The sequence below is a fragment of the Calidris pugnax genome, unplaced genomic scaffold, assembly GCF_001431845.1.
Source record: "Calidris pugnax isolate Ruff unplaced genomic scaffold, ASM143184v1 scaffold50, whole genome shotgun sequence".
In the NCBI taxonomy this organism is placed as follows: Eukaryota; Metazoa; Chordata; class Aves; order Charadriiformes; family Scolopacidae; genus Calidris; species Calidris pugnax.
Window position 1 is genome coordinate 5,466,715 of NW_015090780.1, and position 23,852 is coordinate 5,490,566.

Here is a 23,852-nt window from a genome sequence, read left to right on the forward strand (position 1 = left end):
GCCCCGCTCGGGAGGCGACGGCGGGGGCCGAGGGGCGAGTGGCCCCCGGCAGTGTCTGTGTGTCGACCCGGCGGCGTTCCGGCTGCGCGGGGTGACCCGGGGGCAGGAAGTGCCGGCGGCTCCTCCCTGCGCCCTCCCGCTCCCTCCTCCTCCTCGCCCATGTCCATTCCAAGATGGCCGGTAAGTGGGGCCGGCGGGCGGGCGGGGGGCGCCAGGGCGGCTCGCCTGGGGCTGCCGCCGTCCTCGCCGGAGCCCTCCGAAACCAACCCCCCGGTGTCTCTCTTCTGTTTTCGTTTGTAGGGATCCCTTTGTATTTTGTGGATTTGCAGGATGACTTAGATGATTGTGAGTAACTGGTTTTTATTTTTCTGCTCCCTCCTTAGGCCCTCCCCGCTCTCCCACCCCGGGTCCCTCAGTCGCCCGCGTTCCCTCTCTCCGTACCCAGGTCAGGGCGGAGGGCGGATGGTGAGGCTGTAGGTGTCGGTAGGTGAGGGCTCACAGGGCGTTAGGGGCGTGTTTGCGCATCCGCCGGGGCGCGGCGCTGACCGGGAGCGGCCGGTCCCCTCTGGCGGGCCCTCGGGCGGCGGCCGCCGTCCCGCTGAGGGCGAGGGGACGCCGCGGTGTCTGGAGAGCGGCCTCCACGGAGACCCCAGGCCTCCTAGGGCTGGCGCGGTGCGAGCAGGGCCCGCCGTGCCTCTCGGGGGGAAGGCGGGCCGGGCCGGCGCAGGGGTGGGCCCCGCGGCCGTTGTCGGTGGGAACAGGCCCGAGGCAGGCGGGAGCTGCCGGCGGCGCCGTTCGGAGCAGGGGACCGGCGTCTGCCGGGCTGGAGAGGGGCAGCACCGCAGCTGTGCTCCCGCCGGTCGCGGCCGGGCTCGGGGTCAGGCCCTGTGGGGGGTCCCGGAGCGGGCCGCAGCCCCGGGCCCGGCCGCGGTAGCCCTGAGGCGAGTTACGGGGCTAGAGCTGAGCCGCGGCTCCGTCAGAGGTGATACCGGAGGAGGTAAATCCCTGACCCATAACCGGATGAACTTGCATTGCTTTAGAAAGCGGCTGTACGTGTGGGGTGGTTTCACTGGTGCTTTGGGCGCTGGACTGACTTTTCTGTTAAAAAAAAAGAGAACCGAGTTTGTTTCTTGTGAGAGAGACTCTTTGTTTAACACAAAACCGTTATTGTTTAGTGGTATTTGAAAACAGGTAGCATATGGATTTCCCCCCCCAGACTAGCCTAAATAAGCTACTTCAGGAAGAAGGTGTTCGTCAGGAGCACTGGGGAAATGCTGGAGCACCAGTGAGATGTGGCACATTGCGTTGGGAGGGTGTGCAGGGCCCGTGCTGGCAGGGTTCTGCTGGTGGCTGCTCTCAGTCTTTGAGGTTTCTGCATTTCACTAGTAGGTAGTTAAAATAAAGTGGTCTGTCGTTTGTGTTTTAAGTTTTGCAAGAAAAGTTTGGGATCTTTTGCGATGTAAGTGATGTATAAGTGGTGAGATGAGCCGTGTATGTAATGGTTCTTGGTTTGCTTTGTGTTTTTTGTGTACTGCAAAATATCTTTAATGTTTCTCTTATACAAATGGTTAGTTTGTGAATTTTAATGAACGAATGTAAAACAAATTAAAAAGCATCCCCCTTCCTTAATACAGCTCTCTATTTGAGAAACTAGAAATCTAAAAAAGTGTAAGAAGCATGGAGGATAGTGCTTGTAAGAAGTCATCACCTTCGGTAACAAAAAGCATGTCTGCATTAAGTGGGAAGAAATTAACTGGTGTATTTCAATGTGCTTACAGTGATTTAAGGACTGTTGTGCAGTGAGTTTCTCCAATGGAAGAGCTGCAACTGTTGTTGCTGTAGTATCTTATTTCAGAGTTGAAAATATCTTTTGCTGTCCAAATTTTAAAAAACAGAACAAGAAAAAACCCAAACAACCCCCTTGATGGCGCTAATGAATGTTTAGCAATTTGAATTGATTGGGACTTTCTGAATTGCTCCCAGTTCCCTTTCCAGTTTTCTCTTCTACCTAAAAAAAAAATCTACCTAAATTCATCAAGTACAATTTGAAACTTGTTTTTTGTAAGGAAAGATATGGCATAATCTGGAAAAATAATTAGCTTAGTTATGCCCTTTGTAAAGAAAATGTATTTTAAAAACTGCTTTTGCTTCTAAAAACAGCAGGAGAGAAAATCATCTCCTCAAGCTCATGAAATCACTGGGCTCTGCACCAGCATTTCCTGTTTTGTACTGCAGACAGTGGATGGTGCTACCAGCTGATGGTGGAGAATCGCGTAGTGAAGCCCTGTGACATGGAGTGTTCCTACAGGCTGTGAGCAGCTTTTGAGCCTAGGCCAAGCTAAGGCTTGGTGAGCTCCAATTCAACTGTGAATAGTCGCATTTGTTCTTTAGAGGCAGACAGATTTCAAGCTTTCTTGTTTGATATCCTTAGAGGATAGAGGAAGAATACTAAATGTTTGATCTAGGAAAGAACATAAATCAGTTAAATACTAGCTCATAATTTTTCTGTCATTTACTTTTTCGTACTCTGGTGTATTTTGAAACTTGTAAGTACCTATGGCGGCTTCTTTTATGAAAAAAGAAAACTAAAGTTCTTGAGAGAAGACAAAATGGATTCTGCCATGACTGTTTCTTACTTATGTGTACTGAGTGTGGAAAAAATGTCAAGTATTTAACTCTTGATCTTGAGCATAACCAGTTTTCTCTGTTTTCCCTCTGGTCAGAGAAGCACTGGTGTGTGTTAAGTAATGTAAATGAATACTAGAGTTGTTCCAAGTAGTAAAATTAAATGTGTTCATCATGTTTACAAAATTAGTCTCTGGCGTAGTATCATAGTGAAACTTAAAGTTGAGATGTGCTTCATTGTCATTTCAATTGGTAGGAAATATGAACTATTTGAAGTGAACAGATGAGAGAGAGCCTGTATTTTTAGATTGTTTCTTAATTAAAGAAGAAGTGGGCAGTAGATAAAGTTAATGACGAGTATATTGATTTTTATTTTTTTAAACCCTAATAAATCTATCTTTGTATAACAGGTAGCTAGCCTCAAAAATTAGCTAGTGAAAGAGTATCCGATCTCTGTGGATCTTAATATATGCATTATAATTGCACAGATATCATAGAATCATGGACTGGTTACATATCTAAGGATGCTCAGAGCTGGGTTTGAGTATGGCAGTTTCAAAGTACGTTATGAAATAGCACAGGCTTGACTTTAAGATGTGCAAAAGCTCTATACTGATTGGGATGACATAGTGGGAAGGACTGTAGATTTTTTTTTAATGAAACCAAAATGCTGAAGATAGGGGGTTATATAGTGCTTTACATATATTTTTCTTAATCTTCAAAGAGTGTCAGTGGGAGAAGGTATTCCTGTTCTTCCCATTTTACAAACAGGGGAAACTAGTACTAGGAATGAAACTTTCTTGGTTTGCTTTTAGTTATTTACCCAAAGCTCTGCTGATCTTTGATATGGAGGCACTGTGTGAGTTCTTCCTGGAGACAGGCTGTCTCTGCAGTAGAGGGGACATCACTGAGTGCCTCGGTTGTAGTCTCACAGGCAGTTCCACATATGCCCTGTTTGGCTTCTCACTGTGCTCTCAAGTTATTACCAGTTTTGTGCTTTCTTTACTGATTAAAATACCTAATTCTGTGTCCTGCCAAGTTGGAAACTGGCTTGTTTTCTTCAGTGGGTGTCACTCAGCCCTTATGCTGACTTCAGAGACTTCTTGAATGTGAGAAGCAGTTTGTGCTGGGTTTGCATGTACTTAGTATGATGGCAGTAGCTATATCACTTACCTGAACAAAGTATGCGTAATTCTAGGACTGCTTGGCTGGGCAAGTTCTAAACCCAGAGCAGGAGTATCAGCTCTGGGGTTTTGGTTGCTCTTTGTGTTCCTATATTCATTGCTGAAATGAGAGAATTTGTCATGGGTGGATTATTTCACTGTCTTTGTTTTAAGGATGAAGGCCTAAAAAAAAATTGGCAGCAGTTATCCTATTCCCTCTTGAATTTACAGGTTGCAAGTGTGGCTCTTTACTTCATTAGGTATCACTTAAGATTTTTTTGGTAAGACATTTCCAGGAATGTACAGGTACTTTTCCTTTGAAGAATATCTCTAAAAAGAAATAGAGTTACTGTATTGTGTGTTTTACATTGTAACATCTATTGCTGACACTTGGATTTTTTTCTTTTTCTTTTTTTGTGGGTTACTCTTCTTGTCTTTCAAGTTGGGTTTGAAGATTATGGACCAGACTGTGATAGCATGAGGATAACGGCATTCTTGGATATTCCTGGACAGGATAACTTAACTCCACTGGCTCGTCTAGAAAAATATGCCTTCAGTGATAACATATTTAACAGGTAAGGGTAACCACTCCTTTGCTTGATGATAACAGGGTCTGATAGCAGTGTGGAGGTTAAGGTGTCACTGCTTTTGTTGTTATTGTCCTAAGTGATGATACTACTTCTCTTTGAATAACTTTTATATAACATTTCCATTAAAAGAAGTTTTTATTCTTCGTCATCTAAGTAAGATTTTTCAACTCCATCTTTGTTTTTTGGGACATGGAGAAGCTGTATAACTGGTATGTCTGTTTAGAGAAGAGCTTGATAATTAAGGTGCCAGGTTACACTTGTACCCCGTCTACATGTTGTTAGCAAAATATTAAGGCAATCAATATGTTGTTCACTCCACAGGCAAATTATTGCCAGAGGTCTTTTGGATGTCTTTCGAGATTTCAGTAACAATGAAGAAGACTTCCTGACTGTAATGGAAATAGTAGTCAGGCTCTCTGAAGATGCAGGTTTGAAAGTTGTTCTTTTTGATTTTTTTTGTTTTGTTGTTGTTTTTTTTTTAATTTTTGTAAGTTAGGCCTACAAAACTATAAGCTGTAAGTTATAAGCTAATGTAGAAGGTAATAACTTTCAATTTTGACAAGGCATGAGTGAACTAAAGAAAGTAAATGATCTAAGAGCAATAGCTGTCAGTGAAAATGGGATTATATTTTTTCCGCTGTTTTTGAAGTATTTTGTATGGTAGGTGTATAAAGAAAAGGCTCTTACTTGTATACAGCCTGAAGTAATATCTTTGAAGGAATTGATTATATCTGAACCTGTGGTGTATGCAGCACACAACAGCTGTGCATTTAATACTTCATGTGCATGCATTCATGGTGATACGGTTTTCTTGCTGGTGCTCTTATTTTATGTGACTTATTAGGGAACTACCCAGATTTCTGGGCTGTGATGATGTATGTAAGGCTGTTTATTTTATTCAGCTTTCCTTTAAGAACAGGCAGTCTCAGTGATGATATTTCTTATGTTTTGAGTATTTTCATTCTCTTCTGTTGTGAAAACACTGAACAAAAAAAGGCTTTTTTTTTTCTTAAGGTACTTGATCTTGATTTCATATTTACTGATGTAGTTTTGACTTCCTGTTTATTACTAGAACCAACTGTACGCACAGAGCTGATGGAACAAATACCTCCTATTGCCATTTTTCTGCAAGAAAGTCGACCAAAATTCCCAACAGCATTCTTTGAGTACCTTATGCCCATAGTAGTGAGATACCTCACAGATGTTAACAATCAGGTAGGACAAACAGACCATATGAGTTGAATCGTTGGAAAATTCTGTGTGGCTCAGTGAATTCGAGGAATGAGGAAGAGATAATAGGAAATTCCATTCTGATTGATACCTGGCTTGTAGGTAATGCTTTGTGTTTATTGGTTTCAGCACACTTTGCTAGGGAGTTGGGATTTGTTCTTATACTTTCCTTAGCAGATAATGGGAAACTTAGAGGATTTACCTACAGCATTTTGTCAGCATCTGTTACAGGAGTCATGACTTACTAGTCCTGTCTTCTGCTTCATCTTTTGACTTACCAGAATTTGATGAAATATCATCTAATGATTACATGAAACATTTTAGTATTTATTACTAATTCCTTATAGTGTTAAAACAGTTTTTCTTAAACTTGTACCTGTGTGTTCATTGGAAACATGCCTTTTGTGGTGCTCAGATCAGTAAATGTTCCTTCAGTGATGTACTTTTTTGGGTTTGTTTGTTCATATTAATAGGTTAGAAAGGCAGGTCAAGAAGCACTGCTTATACTGCTGGAGCAAGATCTTATTGCTCAGAGTGACATTGAAAATAAGGTGTGTCCCATTCTGTTGGACCTCTCTGCTCCTGACAGTGATGATGAGTACAAGGTGGAAGCTGTGAACGTAAGTGAATTTGGAAGAGATCTTAAATATCTGCCTTTTTTAAAATTGCTTTTGTTCTGTCTTTTAGCAGTGCTACTATAAAGCTCTTCTAGAATATACACAGTATTGTTGTAAAAGTAGGAATGATGATCTGATTTAAAGAAAAACCTCTCCCTCTTGGCTTTCAAGAAATCAGTTGACTCTACAGAAAAGTGCTGGTGTGTAATTACATTTCAGCATGGATATCTGACACTTTTACCCTCTAGATTTTCATCTTCCTCATTTGGGAGTTGGGAATTGCTTGGGCATTTCTCCAGGGTGACATATGAACACAAGCTGCCTTTTAGGAGCTTGAAAATTTGGAGGAAACTCCCTGAATGGTGTCTGCCTTTAGTTCTCATTTAGCGTTCTGTTATGAAGGCAAACGTTTCTAAGAATAAAGCTTATTTTTGTGGAGGTAGAAATCTTCGGTAATTTTGGACAAATGAAAATGGGAAGCTGAGTACTGTTAATTTGCCAACACTCGTGTGAGCATTGAACTCCGGGTGCTGCAGCCAGAACAGTAGGAGGGTGCACAGGAGCCCCTTCCTTTTTACTGCTGCAAATACAAGAATTGCAGTGAGTTATCTCAAAGTGGGAGCTGAAAAGAGACATACAATCCAAAGCACCTGAGTTTTCATAGCAGAGACATTGTTTGTAACGGTAGTTGAAATTGATGGTTCTTCAGACAAGGCTAAATTAATGAGTATTTCAAGAACTTTCTTTACTTATGCTGTGATGTTAACTTCTGAAATTTCTGAGGATGATTCCTGTAAAGTGTGCATTAGCTCACACACATAACTGGTTTGTCTTACTCTCTTTTCTTTGCTGTTGTATGGCCGAATTTTACTACTTATCACATTGTCTGAGCCTATTAAGGCCTGGGACTGTGCTTGTTTTTAAGTATCCGAACAGTCCTATTAAAGCCAGTGGACTTAATTGCATGCTTAAGCTTGAGATATTTTTAATGTGCTTAAAGATTGTGATTTTTGTATGTTGGGTTAGCGCAATGGAGCTTTTGTCTTCTCCATACAGACTATCAGTGTATGTCATATTGTAAAACACCTTGAAAGCGCATTTATTAAAAACGAATGTTTGGGCATAGTGGCACAGAATGATTTTGAATAAAAGTTACAGTTGTGCTTCATAGAAAACAGGGGTATGAAAATACAAATAACGAGTAGCAATTAAATCTATTTGGTGGTGGTTGCTGTCTTGCTTTTGGGAGGTAGTTTTTTGACGAATATATGGCTGTGCTTATAAGCTTTATAATTTTCCTTATATGTGTTTCCTTCTTGGTTATATTTTTTTTAGATAATATGTAAAATGGCTTCTATGTTGAGCAGAACGACAGTTGAGCAAATGCTGCTTCCTCGTTTCTGTGAACTGTGCAGTGATGGGAAGTTGTTTCAAGTCAGAAAGGTTGGTGTGTTTTCAACCTTAAACACTTAAAAATGAATTTGTATGTTGCTGTTCAAATGCCTTCCTGAATAATTTAGTCAAAACTTTAGTTGATGAACTTTGAAAGAGTCTGGAAGAGCAGTTTTAATTTATTGACATGGTTATAGTTTCTGTAGTTCAGAAAAGGAATGGGTCACAGTCCTTGGTGAATAGCTTTGGTCTAGCAGTTAAGCTGATCTTCCACATTTAATAGTTTTGCACAACCTTATCTTTAAGCCACTGTGCTTGGTGATCGGCTACAAACAATTTACCTGATCTCTACCATCTTATTTCAAAACCAGAAATTGAAAAGTAATACATATTTGACACATCCTTCCTTTAAAAAAAGTCTGAAAAGAGAAATCCCAAATGTGTAAGACTGATTTTAATTCGTGTTGGAGTACAAAAGGAATCTTGTGGTGTGAGAAGTCTTAAAATGTTTGAGTAGACTTAGGGGACATGCAGAGTTTTAGCTTGGTCCTTAACATAAGCTGCATTTGTTGGAATTTGAGCTGCATTATAACCTTCTAAATAAAAGTATAGAATGAATAAATTATATATAAACACAGTCCTGTCTTACTTGATTTCAAATTTTGGCAAACTCTTTTTCCAACATAAGGAGATGTTCCTGTTGCGGTAATTATAGCGCTTGTAATGTACCGTAAATGGCACTAACTTGAAACCTTGATTAAACTTTGCCTCAGCAAAGTGCTGAGGCCAGGGCTGGCTGTAGCAGAGACAGCTGTGTCAGTGGGAACACCTAAGTCCTGCCCCGGTGTCGTGTTCTGGGCTGCTTTGCTTCTGACAGCTGCTGCTCAGAGTCCTTTCAACTTTCCAGTAGACTTATTGTCCCCTTTAGCCACTACTGAAGTAGATAATGCTTTTTGTGCTGAATCCTTTATTACTATTGATTTCAAAGGCGTGTGGCTTATAGGAGCTTGCTGTAATGAGTCTTTGTTCATGATGAGTTAATATTATAGGATGTAGTTTACGTGGCTGAAATTTGAATAGTCAAACGTGCAGTTGTTACTGTGGGATAAATAATGCATGATGAAGCTGATAATAAAGCTAATGCACTTGAAAGAGCCAGAATGTTATTAATGACTTGTTTTATTTCTTAGATTTGTGCAGCTAATTTTGGTGACATTTGTAATGCAGTTGGGCAAGAAGCCACAGAAAGACTGCTGGTATGTAAAAATCAAAATCAATTTACAGGACTTGTATTTCTCAGTGTAAAAGGTTTAATAATGAGCTCTTTTATTGTCTTCTCTGTAAATTAGTGCATTTTTAAAATTGATTTGGCTAAGGCTTTGGCTGCAATTATTTAGCAAAACTGGAAATTAATAGAAATTCAAAGTTCTTGTTTTGCAAAACATTCTAGAAAATGTAATTGACAACATATATACACACACTGTAGGATTACTGACTCTTTTTATTCTGAACTAGATGATCAGTCAACTTAGAAGTTCAGGAAAAATAGGCCATTAATAATTCTCCTATTGTTTCCTAGTGCATAGACTTATACCTAAAATCCTAATGAAATAAGTGAGAGATACATGGTTTTTCCAATTTCTTCAATTAATAGATTTTTTTAACCTGTCCCTCTTTCTCTGTTTTTCACTTAGTTTATTCTCTCTGGAGTTACCATTGTCTCCAGTTTCCCAACAAGTACCTTGATAGTAAGTTGCTGCAGTCTTTGTTCAGTCTTTAATTAGTCTTGGTTTTGGTCACTTTTGACAGATTCCCAAGTTCTTTGAACTCTGTTCCGATAGTGTTTGGGGAATGAGAAAAGCTTGTGCTGAGTGCTTTATGGCAGTGTCCTACACCACATCCCCAGAAGTTCGCAGAAGCAAACTGTCCCCGCTGTTCATCAGCCTCATTAGTGACACTTGCAGATGGGTAAGTCACTCGCTCTGTAACCGATGCATCTTCCCAGGCAGATCAGGCACAAATAAGTCAAAGTGTGCTCTAAAAGGTCTCTAAAATAAATTTGCTAGGACGAGAGTGTAATCTAATAAAATCTAATCTCCTCTAATAAATTAGTTGGTTGTTTTTCCTCACTCTTACTACTTAGAATTTCTGTCAATGGGTTGGGTTTTTTGGTAAGTACAATGACTCTTCCAAGAGTAGGTTCCTGGTGTTAAAGGTATTAGTTGAAGTAGACAGTGGTGTCCTTCAAATTTATAACTTTTACAAAATTTCCTTACTGTGATTGTAGGTACATGCTTAATATTCTAACACCCCTTGCTTACATGTCACTTATTTGGTATTGATAACTGGTTATTAAATAATTGGTATTAAATGAAGCTGTTATAGTAAGAACCAATTGGTTCTTACAAAAAAATTGAATTAAACTTTTATTTCTCAGCATTAACGCTCTGGGAGTTGCATGAATCCTGACTGTCTTATACTGTCACAGGTTCGTCAGGCTGCTTTTCAGTCTCTCGGCCCATTTATTTCTACCTTTGCAAACCCTTCAAGTGCTGGTCTTTACATTCGGGAAGATGGGTCGCTGAGTATCCGGCCATTGATGCAAGATGTGAATTCCAACTCCTGCCAGCCCAGCAACAACATCACTTTAGTGCCCTCCACTACAAACGCCACGTTGCCCAGGTAAAACCAGGGGAAAGACGTGGTGTAGCGCAGGAGAGAAAAAGAATTCTTTTTGTTGCTCTTCAGGGCTAAAAATCTCAACTTGAGAATATAGTTCCAGGGAAAGGTATGAAGAGTGAGATCATGCATGTGTCTATTTGAGTGTAGTCACTTTATTGAAAAATGCCATCTGATGGCTTCTCAGGCAAAACTGGTAAAGCAAAGCATAGTGGTAACATACGTCTGTCTTTCTGCAGAGAAAATAAACTTCTGTAGTTGATGCTGTCTTTTTTGAAGTATTTCACTGAAAACTATTGTTAGAGTACTTTAAGTTTTATTTGGATAACTGTGTGTGTCTGTTACCAGTTCAGAACAACCAGTGGAAATCAAACCAGAACCATCGACTGAGGAGACTTCAGCTGAAGTTAATACAAAGCTCTCAGTTGAGAACCTAAGTAAAGATACGCAGGAAGAAAGTTCAGATTGTTGTACCAGTCCTGGAGAAGATGTGTCTCGATTGTCTCAGGGTGACAGAGTTGCTGCTGGTGTCATAGAAGTCACTAAGGACAGCAGTTTTCCTGGAATGAACTCAAGGCTACAGTCTGCTGAGGACGTATTTAATACTTTTCTGTATTGGCGCCCTCCTCTGCCTGATATAAGTCAGGATCTGGAGTTGCTTCAGTTCAAGACTGAAAAGCACAAAGATAGCTGTTCTGTGCCGTGTAATAACTGTGTTGCTAGTAGTGAAATTAAAAAAGTTCTAGAAAGCTTACAAGAGCACATAGATGATCCAGATGTTCAAGGTGAGAGTCCATAACAGTAAAATCATGTTTTCTCTGAGCAGGTTTCCTCCTGGTCTTTACAAACCCCTTGTCTGCATTTTAATTGGCTTGGTATTCATAAGGTGATGAGACTTCCTCGAGGAGTAAATTATAGTAGAAAGTTACACAACAGTGTTTATCACAAGACCTGAGCTATTTCTAGAACAGCTGGGATGTGCTCCTAGCTCCTGTTGGCACAGGAAATAAATTGGATCAATCTACAAAAGGGAAAAGAGCTGGTTGAAATCTGTTAAAACTGTATTGAATTTCAAGTACTGTAACCAAGTACTGTAGTTTCAGGAACAGAACTACCTGTTATCAGCTGAATTCAGCTAATATTTTGTTGAGTGAGAATCGCCCTAATTTCCTGAGCTTCTCCACACAAGCCCGTTGATGAACACACTGAAGTAGTGATGCCCTGATGGCAGGATGCATGTGTTTCCTGGGCCTGATCCCTCTTGACAAGCCTGTCTTCCATAGTCAGCTTGTTTCTTGTCCCACTAAGTCTCGAGTATTCTAGTGAATTAAGTTTTCACCTGCCTGTTTCACCATGCCTCTCTCCGTGCAAAGTCATGTCTGGGAGCAGTATCAGCTGGATTCCTTACTGCAGTAGCAGTGAGGAGCGAGCCCCTGGCAGCGTGTAGCGTGTTTAGGTGACTCCCTGTAGTCATTCAGAAAGGTACCAGGAAAATAAAATCTTCACCTGTGAGTGGCAAAGGATCAGAAAGAAAGGGAAAGATTTAAAGGAGGAAGAGGTGAAAAAATTGAATTTAAAGTAGTAAAGGAAAACAGGGAAACTGAAATGAATGAAGGAAAGAGAAAAAAATAGTGTAAATGAGTTTTGGAAAGAAAAGGCAGAGACTAAAAGCAGAAGAGAGCAAAATCCCCGTTACGTAGAAGGAGGACAACTGGAGAGATGTTGTGACTCTGTACAGTGAGAGGGAGGGGTTTGGAGAGGCAGAGGAGAAAACAAGATTTCTGCTTCCCCCCAACTTGAGCAGAGCAGTCTTGCTTCCTTTCTCAGAACAAGGCGATGTGGATGTTAGTTCCTGTTTTCCTCCTGCTCTAGCTGCCAAAGCACTCACAAATATGCTTTTGATCCATACTTCTGTAGTATTCTTCGCCTTTAAAGCATGCGCCAGTGTTTCATCCAAAGGCGGTGCTTGCCATATGCATGTGCAGATGTGGCTGCCATGGTTCCTGCACTGGGAACTCTCAGGAACTCCATGTTCCCAGCAGCAATGAGGCATAATGAGTGAATAGAGTTTGTCAGAACTTGATTGGTGATAGGGATAAACCCAACCTTTTGTTTTCTGTCTGCTTCTGCAAAACAGTTTGGAGGTGGTTTGACCAATTCACTCCTCTGGATAAAGATTTGTTCAGAAATGTTTTAAATGCACATTGGCACCTTTTCCAAGCCATAGAAGCAATTAAAGAATGTAGCAGAAGAGTTTATATTAAACTGTTTGTTGGTATGAAGGATAGGAGGTGAGACAGGATGCTGTGATAACCTCATTCCAGGGGATTATTAGAAATACCTTTCAGTGTAGAAATCAGTAGAATGGTTCTGCTGAAAATTTTAATACGTCCAAATCATTGCTCTTAATTTGTGATGGTTTTGTGGCAGAGTATTGGGCCTTTACTGTAAGAGCAAATGTTTGCTAAAATACCGCATTTCTGTGCTTCTGGGCTTCTTATCTTTTCAGATTAACTAATTACAAGTTTAAGTGCAGAAGAGAGACTAAATAGTTGTCTTTTGCTTTGTACAGCTCAGGTCCAAGTGTTGTCTGCTGCTCTCAGAGCTGCTCAGTTCGATTCTGTTGGTGACTGTGAGGCCAAGAAACTTGAAGAAAGCAGTGGCAAACTTCAGCCCAAAACCACTTCAGATGAAGTGGCTGTTTCAGGTGGTACCTGCAGCCAGGCAGAGGAGGACGTGCTTTCATCCCCTGCCTCCCAGGACGACCCCAGGGACCTGTCTGCCAGCGGTGCACAGAGCAGCACAGTAAGTGTCTGAGCTGTGAAATCCTGACCCATTCCTGTGCTGGGTGTGTTTGTGTCCCTGCCATAACTGACCCACTTATCTGAAGCCTTTGAGTGTCACCACACCATAATTATCCTATGTGACTTATTTTAATTAAGAAAGAAAAGCTATTGGGGGCTATTTCTTTTTGCACACAAAAGTTTTGCAGTAGTCTTGTAGGTTTTCTTCCAGATAACGTGGACCAAGTACAGTCACACTTCATCCTGTAACACATCTAAAATTAGTCTTTTACCTCCAGACACGAGGCTGAATGAGGTGCTGACACATCTGCATTTCCTCGTTACTGTTTCTTGATAATGTACAGATAAGAGTAAAAAGAATTGTTTGCACAGTATGTGGTGTTGCTAGAGCTAATTGTGAAATAGAAAAGCTCTCATTGTCAATCAGCAAGAATTGCACATAAAACCTCTGAACAAAAATGTAAAATACTGTGTGAGCTTTTGAACTTCTTATGGTTTTGGTCTTTTAAATCTTGTAATTGTTTTGAAGTGTTTTGTTGATATGTGGGGAGAGGTGTGTGCTCCATAATTTGGTAGGCTTGGGAATTTCCAGCAGTTTGTTTGAAGTAAAGCTTTTATCATGGTGTTGACTGCCTTGGAGCAACTGCTAAGCTGTCTTGTTTCGTATCATTTAAATTAATGCCAAAAAGAAAAACTACTGAAGAGTATAGTAAAAGTAACCATCCAAAATCTGTATGAATGCTGGGTAAATTTGACTACTGTTCCCTTTGTTGCTGCTGCGATTTTAATAGTGTTTGTTTTAGTGTACAGCTCTGTCTTCCGTATTCGTATAAACACTGAATTGGGCTTTGTCTGTAAAAGGCTGTTTTGTATCTGAACTGTAGTGTGATGCTTTGAAATCCCCCAACAGCAGTAAGCCCAGTTCATTTCACCGGCTCGTGCATCCTTTCACAGGATTTGGAGGAACCACGCAGAGGAACCAGTGTATTTTTAAAGAAAGAGCAAGAAAATAATCCACCACTTGAAGATGACAAGTCAAAATTGCAGGTGATGACAAGAACATCTAACTGCTGTAGTGGAACACTGAATACAGGGCATCTCATGCTTACTGCAGCAATAGCTTTGCAGTTGATCAGCTGCAGAATGTTAAGAAATGTTCTGGGCATTTGAGGAGAACTCTTACTTTAAATCAGAATAATTCTGTTGCCTCTTTGGTGCCTTTGAGGCATCTGTGCAACCAAGGTAGGTCCTGACTCTACTGTTTTCCCACTGAGTTTACTGTTTGTCTTCAGCAAAGAAGGCATTTCCAGTTTGGTTTCATGGAACATGTTGATAAGTAACATTTGCTGAACAGTGTTTGACTGCTCTGTCCCAACAAGAAGTCGCTTGCCCTGGGCAAAGCCAGCCCACTTCTGGCTGGTGGGCAGCAGGAGAATGTGCAGCACTGTGGTGTGTTTTCATTCTCCTCTCCACGTGTGTGTTGCTGACGTGCTGTCTGTGTTGGTAGGATATCATACCTCAGCCTTTGCTGGACCAGTACTTGTCGATGACGGACCCGGCTCGAGCCCAGACCGTTGATACAGAAATAGCCAAGCACTGTGCCTACAGCCTGCCTGGGGTGGCCTTGACACTGGGCAGGCAGAACTGGCACTGCCTGAAGGATACCTACGAGACGCTGGCCTCTGATGTACAGGTAAAAAACAAGTTTTTTTAATGATAAATCAGAATTTTGAGTAGCTTTTTTGTTGGCGTTTGTTGTACTGGAGTTGTAACACTGTATACTTATGAGATGAAATGTGCACTAAAATAAAAAATTTCAGATATAAATCAGACTTCATAAATATGATTAACATGTTCTACTGCTGTGTAACTAGCCCTATTTCTTCTGCTCCCCCAATCCTCACACAGGTGTAGTTCAAAAGCTTCTTTGTTTTAGTTATGGTGCCTAATCCAGTTCACTCCTTAACCCGTTTGCAGTGGAAGGTCCGTCGCACGCTCGCCTTCTCCATACACGAGCTGGCTGTTATCCTGGGGGACCAGCTGACAGCTGCTGACCTGGTGCCCATTTTCAATGGGTTCTTGAAAGACCTGGATGAAGTTCGCATTGGTGTCCTTAAACATCTGTATGACTTTCTAAAGGTAGGAAAGTGTTATTTCATTCAAGATAATTTTTTCTGATTCCTTTATATTAAGAGTTTTCTAATGAGATCTGCAGGTATTCACATCTAATTACATATTTCGTTTTGTGCAATAATGCCATTTTGTGTGTGTGCCTATTGCTTTTTTAGATCCCTCACTTCTCTCCTGCCTCACATCCTAACAAAATACCCAAACTGAAACCTTTCTGTCAGTGCGGTTGTAAACACTCCTTGCTGCTGTGAAGGAGTTAGTATTTTGAGCAGTCCTACAGGGGTTTGGGAGTGTTGGCAGTTTGTGTTTGGGGGTGAAGAAAAGCAGATTCTGGTGGGTCTGCTGCACAAGGGACAAACCCGTGGTTTGTTGTTGCTGGGTCTCAGCCCGGGGCGGTGCCGTGACGTGTCCTTGCACAGGGCAGTGACGTGAGGTGCTCCTGGGGGTATCGTCCTGTGTGTCCAGGCACTCAGCTGCTTCTGCACAAATCCTTAAGTGTCTTGTGAATGATCAGTGGCTTCCAAGTAGGAGAATGCACCCAGATGTGAATGGAGTAATACACCACAGAACTGCAGGTATTGAATTTTATCACTTTTATACTAATAACATGTTTCCTTTAGTTACTTCATGCAGACAAAAGGCGAGAGTATCTTTACCAGCTTCAAGAATTTGTGGTGACTGATAACAGCAGGAACTGGAGGTTTCGTTACGAGCTGGCAGAGTATGTAATTTTGTTAACTTTTGATTTTTAATCTACATTACTAACTTGGAAATAAGTTAGCACACCCATTCTGTGTTAAGGAACTGAACTTAAAAGGATTTGGCTGTTGGGGCTTTTGGGGGACCTTTTGGGAGTTTTAGGGAAGAGGAGTTGGCAGGTTCTGTTGTAATCAAGTGTGACCAAAAGGTCTGTGATTGTCATATTTCACAGGCTGCAAGCCAACCAGATCCATTTTGGTACAATTTGATAGATACTCCTCAGTGAGGTTTCAGATTTTATTCAGCTCTAGATGTCTTGTGAAAATCAAGGAAAACTACATACAAAGTCACTTTTTCTAATGTGTATGAAAGAAAAAACAGGTCTTAAAAAAATTGGTTTATTCAGTGGTATTTCCCTGTGGCTGTGTGTATAATGGAGACAGAGTAACATCCCACAATTCTTTTCCTACAAGCCCTTTTGATATTTGAAGCACCCAAAGAATATTTGTAGACATAGTTTGCAGCTAAGATCTGACCTTAGTGTTTATCTGGTTGCTTTGGGCTGCTGAGGGTTTCCTCTCCCCTTGGTAGTTTGGCCCAAGAACCCAAACCTCATTGGGGTGCCAGAAGGTTGTGCAGCAGCTCCTGGGCACCCAGTGGGGAGCTGCCCCCTTGGTCACTTACTGGCAGTGTTGGGGCTGGAACAAGTTCTGGGCAGTTCCCAGATAGGAACTGGTCTCTGAAATACAGACTTCTAACTGAAGTAAATCTTTGTTTTACTTTGCAAGAATGCACAGGGCATTGGTCTGAAGTTGCAGAGAAATTTCCCATTGTACTTATCTTTAATTTTTGTTATTTTTTGGGATAATTTTGATTCATTGGTACATTTAGTTTGGATAAAAGTTTCTCTTGGACTTTAATCCCTTGAGGTAAAAGCATGAAGCTCTTTAATAGGTGTGTGCACCTTTATAAAGTAAAGAGAAGAACAAATTGTTGAAGTGCTTTGTAATAACCGTGGTATTTTCCAGGCTTCAAATGGTCCTTCCCTGTGTCCAACAGATGGTAGAACTGGAGCAGTTAGTGTAACAACCGTCTTTGTGTTTCAGGCAGCTGATCCTGATCCTGGAGCTCTACAATCCCAATGATGTCTATGATTACTTACGGCACATCGCGCTCACGCTCTGCTCCGATAAAGTCTCTGAAGTTCGGTGGATCTCCTTCAAACTGGTAGGGGATTCAGTTCACCTCCTGGCAGGAAGGAGGAAAACAATCCTTGAGAGGGACACCTGAAATCAGTGTTTCCTTTCAGACAAGTAGGGCAGATTAGTACATGTTTTGATAGACATGGGAAAAAATACGGGGAAAAAACTAAATGAAGGCTTTACAAATTTTGAGTTGTCTGCCTTGCACAGATTTGAACATCTCTCTGTTGTTTTATGTGAATGATAAATGTATTTTTAACTGGATGAAACCAGGATATAGAAAATTTGAGAGACTTTCCCAGTTGTTTAAAAAAAATAAAAATTACTGATCTTTTATCAAAGATTATATAATTTATAGACTTCATGATAGCACCATCGTCCCACAGATCTGCTGAATGAGTAGAAAGATATTTTTTTATTTTAATTTCTTACTTTTCTTCATGGTACTATGGAAAGGAGTATTATTTTAATGGTGGTTTTAATTTCTTTTAGAGATTTTGTTTCACCTGAACAAGCAGCTTTTTGAAGCTTTCTTTTCTGTGGAATAAGCATAGTGATTAATTGTGCAAGCATAGCTGATTACACTGAATATACTTTGGTGTTCCTTTGTAGGATTCAGATGAAATGATGCTTTTTTTTAACACTAAGGGCTACGTTACATCTCTTTTTTTTCATTCCCTCCCTCCCCCCCTTTGCTTCCCAGGTGGTTAGTTTGGATAAAAGTTTCTCTTGGACTTTAATCCCTTGAGGTAAAAGCATGAAGCTCTTTAATAGGTGTGTGCACCTTTATAAAGTAAAGAGAAGAACAAATTGTTGAAGTGCTTTGTAATAACCGTGGTATTTTCCAGGCTTCAAATGGTCCTTCCCTGTGTCCAACAGATGGTAGAACTGGAGCAGTTAGTGTAACAACCGTCTTTGTGTTTCAGGCAGCTGATCCTGATCCTGGAGCTCTACAATCCCAATGATGTCTATGATTACTTACGGCACATCGCGCTCACGCTCTGCTCCGATAAAGTCTCTGAAGTTCGGTGGATCTCCTTCAAACTGGTAGGGGATTCAGTTCACCTCCTGGCAGGAAGGAGGAAAACAATCCTTGAGAGGGACACCTGAAATCAGTGTTTCCTTTCAGACAAGTAGGGCAGATTAGTACATGTTTTGATAGACATGGGAAAAAATACGGGGAAAAAACTAAATGAAGGCTTTACAAATTTTGAGTTGTCTGCCTTGCACAGATTTGAACATCTCTCTGTTGTTTTATGTGAATGATAAATGTATTTTTAACTGGATGAAACCAGGATATAGAAAATTTGAGAGACTTTCCCAGTTGTTTAAAAAAATAAAAATTACTGATCTTTTATCAAAGATTATATAATTTATAGACTTCATGATAGCACCATCGTCCCACAGATCTGCTGAATGAGTAGAAAGATATTTTTTTATTTTAATTTCTTACTTTTCTTCATGGTACTATGGAAAGGAGTATTATTTTAATGGTGGTTTTAATTTCTTTTAGAGATTTTGTTTCACCTGAACAAGCAGCTTTTTGAAGCTTTCTTTTCTGTGGAATAAGCATAGTGATTAATTGTGCAAGCATAGCTGATTACACTGAATATACTTTGGTGTTCCTTTGTAGGATTCAGATGAAATGATGCTTTTTTTTAACACTAAGGGCTACGTTACATCTCTTTTTTTTCATTCCCTCCCTCCCCCCCTTTGCTTCCCAGGTGGTAGCAATTCTACAGAAGTTCTATGCAAACAATGCAAATGCACTGGGATTGAATTTCATTAATGAACTCGTTGTGCGGTTTCGTCACTGCTCCAAATGGGTTGGAAGACAAGCGTTTGCCTTCATTTGTCAGGTGGGAATGTGCTCTCTGTTTCCATGTGTGTTTAATTTGGAGCCATTTTGAGGGTTTACCACAACATGAGCAGAGCTGGAATTTGGACTCTCAGTTGTTTTGTCGTTCTCTGGGTTCTGTGATGCTGTGGGGTGACAAAGGCAGGGGCAGAGTTGGTCTGTCTCACCACTAGCCGATGGCTGCCCAGTTTTGGAGCCGTTTTGATCTGTGTCTCCAGCTGAAGATCCTTGTACTTTCTGGCATCCTGGTGGACTTAGGAATTAAGTCCAAAACTGAGATTCATTTTGTAATACTTTTGACACGTGAAGATGAAGGTTCACAAGAGCCCCTCAAACTGCCAGTGGGTGCTTGATGCCAGGAACTCTCTCCCTCTTTATTTCCATTTATGCCCCCCCTCCAAACCTGAAACGCTGACTTGGGTAGCAGCAAGGAGCAAGGGTTGGATGTCAAAGGCAAAAGGGTGATGACAGGCCAAGGAAGCAGTATTTCCTAAAATATAGTTGAAAGAAAGTTATCTGCTCCTGTTGGATCATCTTTAGATGAACTTTAGAATGGTGAGACATTTTCATAACAGTATTTCAAAGGTTGTACCTATTTCACCGATGCAGGGTGTGGTTTTCAGAGTTAAACACTGACTTTTTGTGATAGTCAGGCCAAATGAAGAAGATGGAAGGAATGGCAAACAGTGTATTGTTACCTTAAATCTTGTCTGCCCCGTAGGTTGCAGTGGAAGAAGAGTGCATGCCTGTCGACCAGTTTGTTGAACACTTACTCCCCAGTCTTTTAAGTCTGGCTTCAGATCCGGTGCCAAACGTGAGGGTCCTGCTGGCCAAGGCTCTGCGGCAGACGCTGTTGGAGAAAGGTGTGCTCATTAATTACTGTTGTGAGAACTGATATCTGATGGGGCTGTCTCTGCTCTGCCCGTGCAGTGCTTTATAAAGGGAATCAGCCTTATTGTGGTTATACTGGAAAGAGGGCTGCACGCAGTAGCCCAGGTTCGGGAGTGCAGGCCGCAGCGGCTGCTCCCCCGGCCGTGTGTGGTCGCGGTCCCGGCAATACCGCCTTGGTCCGCTGGAGGGCAGTAGTGGCCGTGGGCACACCCGTGCTGGGGCGCTCTGGTACCCGCGAGGGGGGCGGCAAATACACTTTCTTAAGCATCGTGTTAGACTATTTTGCTATATTTCAGGCCTTAATGTTAACGAAGTAGTTAGTCATCTTTGGGGTCCTTAAGCTGAAGCGTTATGCCTTTTTCTGAAATGGTTTGTTCTGTCATTGTAGTGTTGAGCTCACAGTTGTACTAGGAGAGAATGTAATTTTGTGTGCTGCTGCAGCCACCTATGTTACAGTTCCTGCAAAACAACAACAAAAGCATCAGATGATCTCTGATTATTCAAAGGAAGATTCTCTCCCTGTATTTTTTTCAGAATAAAATACAGGGAATGCTTTGTAAAGCATTGGACAGTGGCAGCTTCCTGAGCTTGCTTTCACTTGTTGATAAGTTCCTATGCAGGGCTCAGCGAAAGGAATTTCGCTTCAAAATACTGAAGTAGGTGATAAAGTGAGCGAGCGGCGACAGGTTTCTCTTCTCTGTTAGTGCTGTAGCTTGGTGTAGTTTTCAAAGCAGCCCATGAATAGGATGAGCTCCCCCAGAAGTTCTTGGCATTCTCTGTGTTTCTGCACTACTTACACTAAAGGGGTTATTCTTTTGGCTTTGATTAAAATTGTCTTTTTCTCCCCTTATTCTAGCTTATTTTAAGAGTGTTGGCAATCCTCACCTAGAGGCTGCAGAAGAGACTGTTCTAGCCCTGCAGTCTGACAGAGACCAAGACGTGTCCTTCTTTGCCACCATCAAACTCAAGCAGGGTAACACGGACAGCACCGCCATTGAAAAACACAACTAGTGTGTTCTGTAGACACTGAACATCAGTGTTTGGCCTCATGGGCATGGCCAGGATGAATAATGGGGACAAATAAGGAGGTTTTTGTTACCGATGTGAGCTGGAAAGGGTCTATTGAGAAACGTTGCAATTTTCATCTTGTGAGCACCTTTCTCTGCAGCTGTGTCTGTCTGATACACACGAGTGATTAATGCCGCTTTTTACTGTGTAAATGCGGGTGATAACTCTGATCTGGTGTGCAGTGAAGTGTTGTGTGTAAGGTCTCACACCACACAGTGTTTCAGTGTCATGGGAATTCATATTTCAGCTTCTCACAAAATATTTCCAGTAGTAGAGCAGTCTGCTATAAGCTTTAAAATGGTTTCAAAATCTTAAACTTGATCATAGAAAACTTACATTAAGATATTCTTTCCTTCTATTATAGGCTTGTATTGTTTCAAGTATTTACTGGAAAAAAAAATTACATATGTGAATAACTTCAAATTTTAACAAAAAAGGATGAAGAACTTAATTCTGTGTCAGTGGAAAAAAGCTCAAAAATCATTTCACTTTATGGAGTAGTTACTCTGCTAGAAATAAGGCATGGTTCATTTTTACTTAATATAATGTGATGTTTTTCAAAGCACAGAGAGCTTAAGATGCTTTATATTGTGGCTCTTCTATTAATTTGTTATTTCTGAGCTATACCCCTAGAGCAGGTAACACCTCTGTTTCGTTACTGCCAGCTCTGAGACTCAGAGCAGGAGATGACTTTATGGCCCAGACTGAGAATCGCTCCTCCTGCCCCAGCACAGTCCTGGTGTTGAAGGGGCTCAGCTGGGGCTGGATCTGTAGGGAGGGGGGCATTATACAGTTTTACAGACTCATGGTCTTGGTTGGGTTTTTTTACATCATTTGAAAAACACCTTGAAACTGGTCCAAGACCCCAGGCAGCTCCCCATCTCCACATTCTGACACCCCCCAAGTGGCAAGTCCTCAGGGGAAGGAGGTGCTGCTCTTTGACTTCTGGCTGAAGGGTGCGGTCTGGGGCAAACAGCAGGGGAACTGAGGTCCTTGGGCTCCAGGAGGATGTTTTCTGTGTGGTGTTCAGGTGTTTTGGAAGAAAAAAGGAACACAAAGAACACAGTTCTGTTAATAAAATGGGATAGCTTCTGACCAGTTAGAAAAATTACAAAGCTAGGATTTTTTTTGTGGATCCTGTCTTCTGTTCTGTCCCAAATCTGCAGATAATGTGGGGCCTGGAAAATAGTCTTAGGTTTTTTAGATTGTGGATTGGACCTTTGTCCTGTTTAAAACCTAATGCTTAAATACTAAAGGAATGGTTTCATGTAATAACAGTTACTTTCTCTCTGTGATCACAACACTTATCACCAATAGACCCTTGTAAATAGTTCCCCTTATTTCACTGCTGCACTAGTGAGTAGTTCACATGGGTGAAGACTTTAAAAGAAATTACTTGGTTCTTTTTTGTTTAGTTTTGAATCTGGCTTGTCTGCAATAGAGCCAGTAGGTTCCTCAGCTGGATTCTGTAATTTTGGAGGGCTCAGTTTTGTTGAAGTTTAACAAGTCTTGTATTATACCGTGTACAGTATTTGTAACAATTGTTTTCTCCTGAGATTGCAGAAGCTCTGGGAAGCTGCAGGCGGAGCTGTGCCTCTGCTGTCGCTGCCGGGACACAAACAGCATGAGCTCTCTGAACTCTGCAACCTTCTACCCTTAATTTTTTACAATTTTTTTATAATTTAAAACAAATGCTTCTTCAGTACAGACTTTTTATGATTGCAACTTCTTAACAAAAAGATCTCTCAAGTTAGTTTTTTCTAGTTCTAGTATCTTTTTCTAATGCTGGCATTATACTAGTATTTTCTAACAGTTCAAATTTTCTAAGGCCTTTCTGACAAGGTTTTACTTCTGTTTTTTATCAGTTCATTAAATTTCTCAGCACTGAACACATTTTTTTAAGTGTGTGTATATGTAAGTATGTTTGAAATGTACTGTATATAAATTAAATACTTTGAACGTTAACCCAACCCAGGACTCCGTTTATCAGATAATCTTAAATAGTTAATCTTGCAATAATCCCCTGGAACACACAAGCTTCCCTGTCCTTTAGCGTGTTTGGTTGGTGTTCATCAAGAGTTTGTCATTAGAACGTCACCAGTTAAAACCCTAGTTGTAGAATTTCACTAAATAGCTCAACAAAGTTTGCTTTTGACAGTGTTTTGGTACCTCTCTGGCTCCAGGAATCACCTCTGCTCTGATGGTGTGGTTCCAGTGGAATGACTCAAGGTGGGTTGAACCCCTGCAGGGGCAGATGCAGCACCAACGGGGCATCGCAGGTCGGGGGGGGTGCAGGCAACGTGCGGGTCTGGAAACAGATTTACCTCAACAAGGTTTGTCTTTGCTTTAGTTTTAAATTAGAAGTGATTTCAGCATGAGTAAAGACTGCACTTTACGTCTTGTACTAGACAAATGTATGCAATGATGAGTAACGCGGTGTGTTCACATACAATTCTCTGGGCTGTTTAAATTATGCAAAAATATGTATTTTAAAAGCCAGGAGGAGCAAAGTTAGGTCGTTGATCCACTTCCACAACAGTGGTAAGATACCACTTGTAAAAATTTCTAGCTAAGGAACATGAAAACAAGGTTAGTGGGTGCAATATTGCTCTGATGCCAGAGGACATTATCAGGCACTCATGATCCAAAGTGTGTTGGTGTTTCCTGGAGCTCGGGCTGGGTGGGGTCTGAGGTGTGACACCCCCTCGGTGGGGTCCAGCACTGGTCTCTGCACAGCGTTTGGGGACACTCTGGAAGTGTCATTCATTTGTCAGAATAGAGAATCTATGTAACTTTGTATTTATCTCAATAAATCCTGTGACTGTTTTATAAACCAACTTGTGGTAACTTTTGTCCTGGTGGTGGGGTGTGACTGTGTGTGGTTATCTCCTGCGCGGGGCTGAG

The 23,852-nt window shown here is 41.3% G+C and overlaps 1 protein-coding gene across 3 annotated transcripts; it reads left to right on the forward strand.

Moving 5' to 3' along the window:
- The first annotated feature begins 41 nt into the window (after positions 1–41).
- LOC106896138 (serine/threonine-protein phosphatase 4 regulatory subunit 1-like) lies at positions 42–23,781 on the forward strand. 3 transcript variants are annotated; one of them, XM_014955876.1, is made up of 20 exons: positions 54–180; positions 301–345; positions 4,231–4,363; positions 4,700–4,806; positions 5,451–5,593; positions 6,082–6,228; positions 7,561–7,668; positions 8,808–8,873; positions 9,427–9,585; positions 10,106–10,299; positions 10,645–11,081; positions 12,869–13,101; positions 14,055–14,147; positions 14,608–14,793; positions 15,078–15,239; positions 15,851–15,951; positions 17,036–17,156; positions 18,856–18,990; positions 19,711–19,852; positions 20,737–23,781. In XM_014955876.1, the coding sequence occupies exons 1-20, from the start codon at positions 174–176 to the stop codon at positions 20,889–20,891; spliced, it is 2,874 nt and encodes a 957-aa protein (XP_014811362.1). In that variant the 5' UTR covers positions 54–173; the 3' UTR covers positions 20,892–23,781. The 3 variants fall into 3 exon arrangements, with proteins under 3 accessions (XP_014811370.1, XP_014811362.1, XP_014811378.1); XM_014955884.1 differs by lacking the exon at positions 301–345 and having other exon boundaries at positions 42–180; XM_014955892.1 differs by lacking the exons at positions 54–180; positions 301–345 and adding an exon at positions 847–997.
- The last annotated feature ends 71 nt before the right edge of the window (positions 23,782–23,852 follow it).

Bases quoted from the DNA above. Each gene is read 5' to 3' on its own strand.
- LOC106896138 (XM_014955876.1), top strand. The intron at 4,364-4,699 runs GTAAGGGTAACC...TTCACTCCACAG, and splicing joins AGTGATAACATATTTAACAG to GCAAATTATTGCCAGAGGTC. The intron at 9,586-10,105 runs GTAAGTCACTCG...ATACTGTCACAG, and splicing joins TTAGTGACACTTGCAGATGG to GTTCGTCAGGCTGCTTTTCA.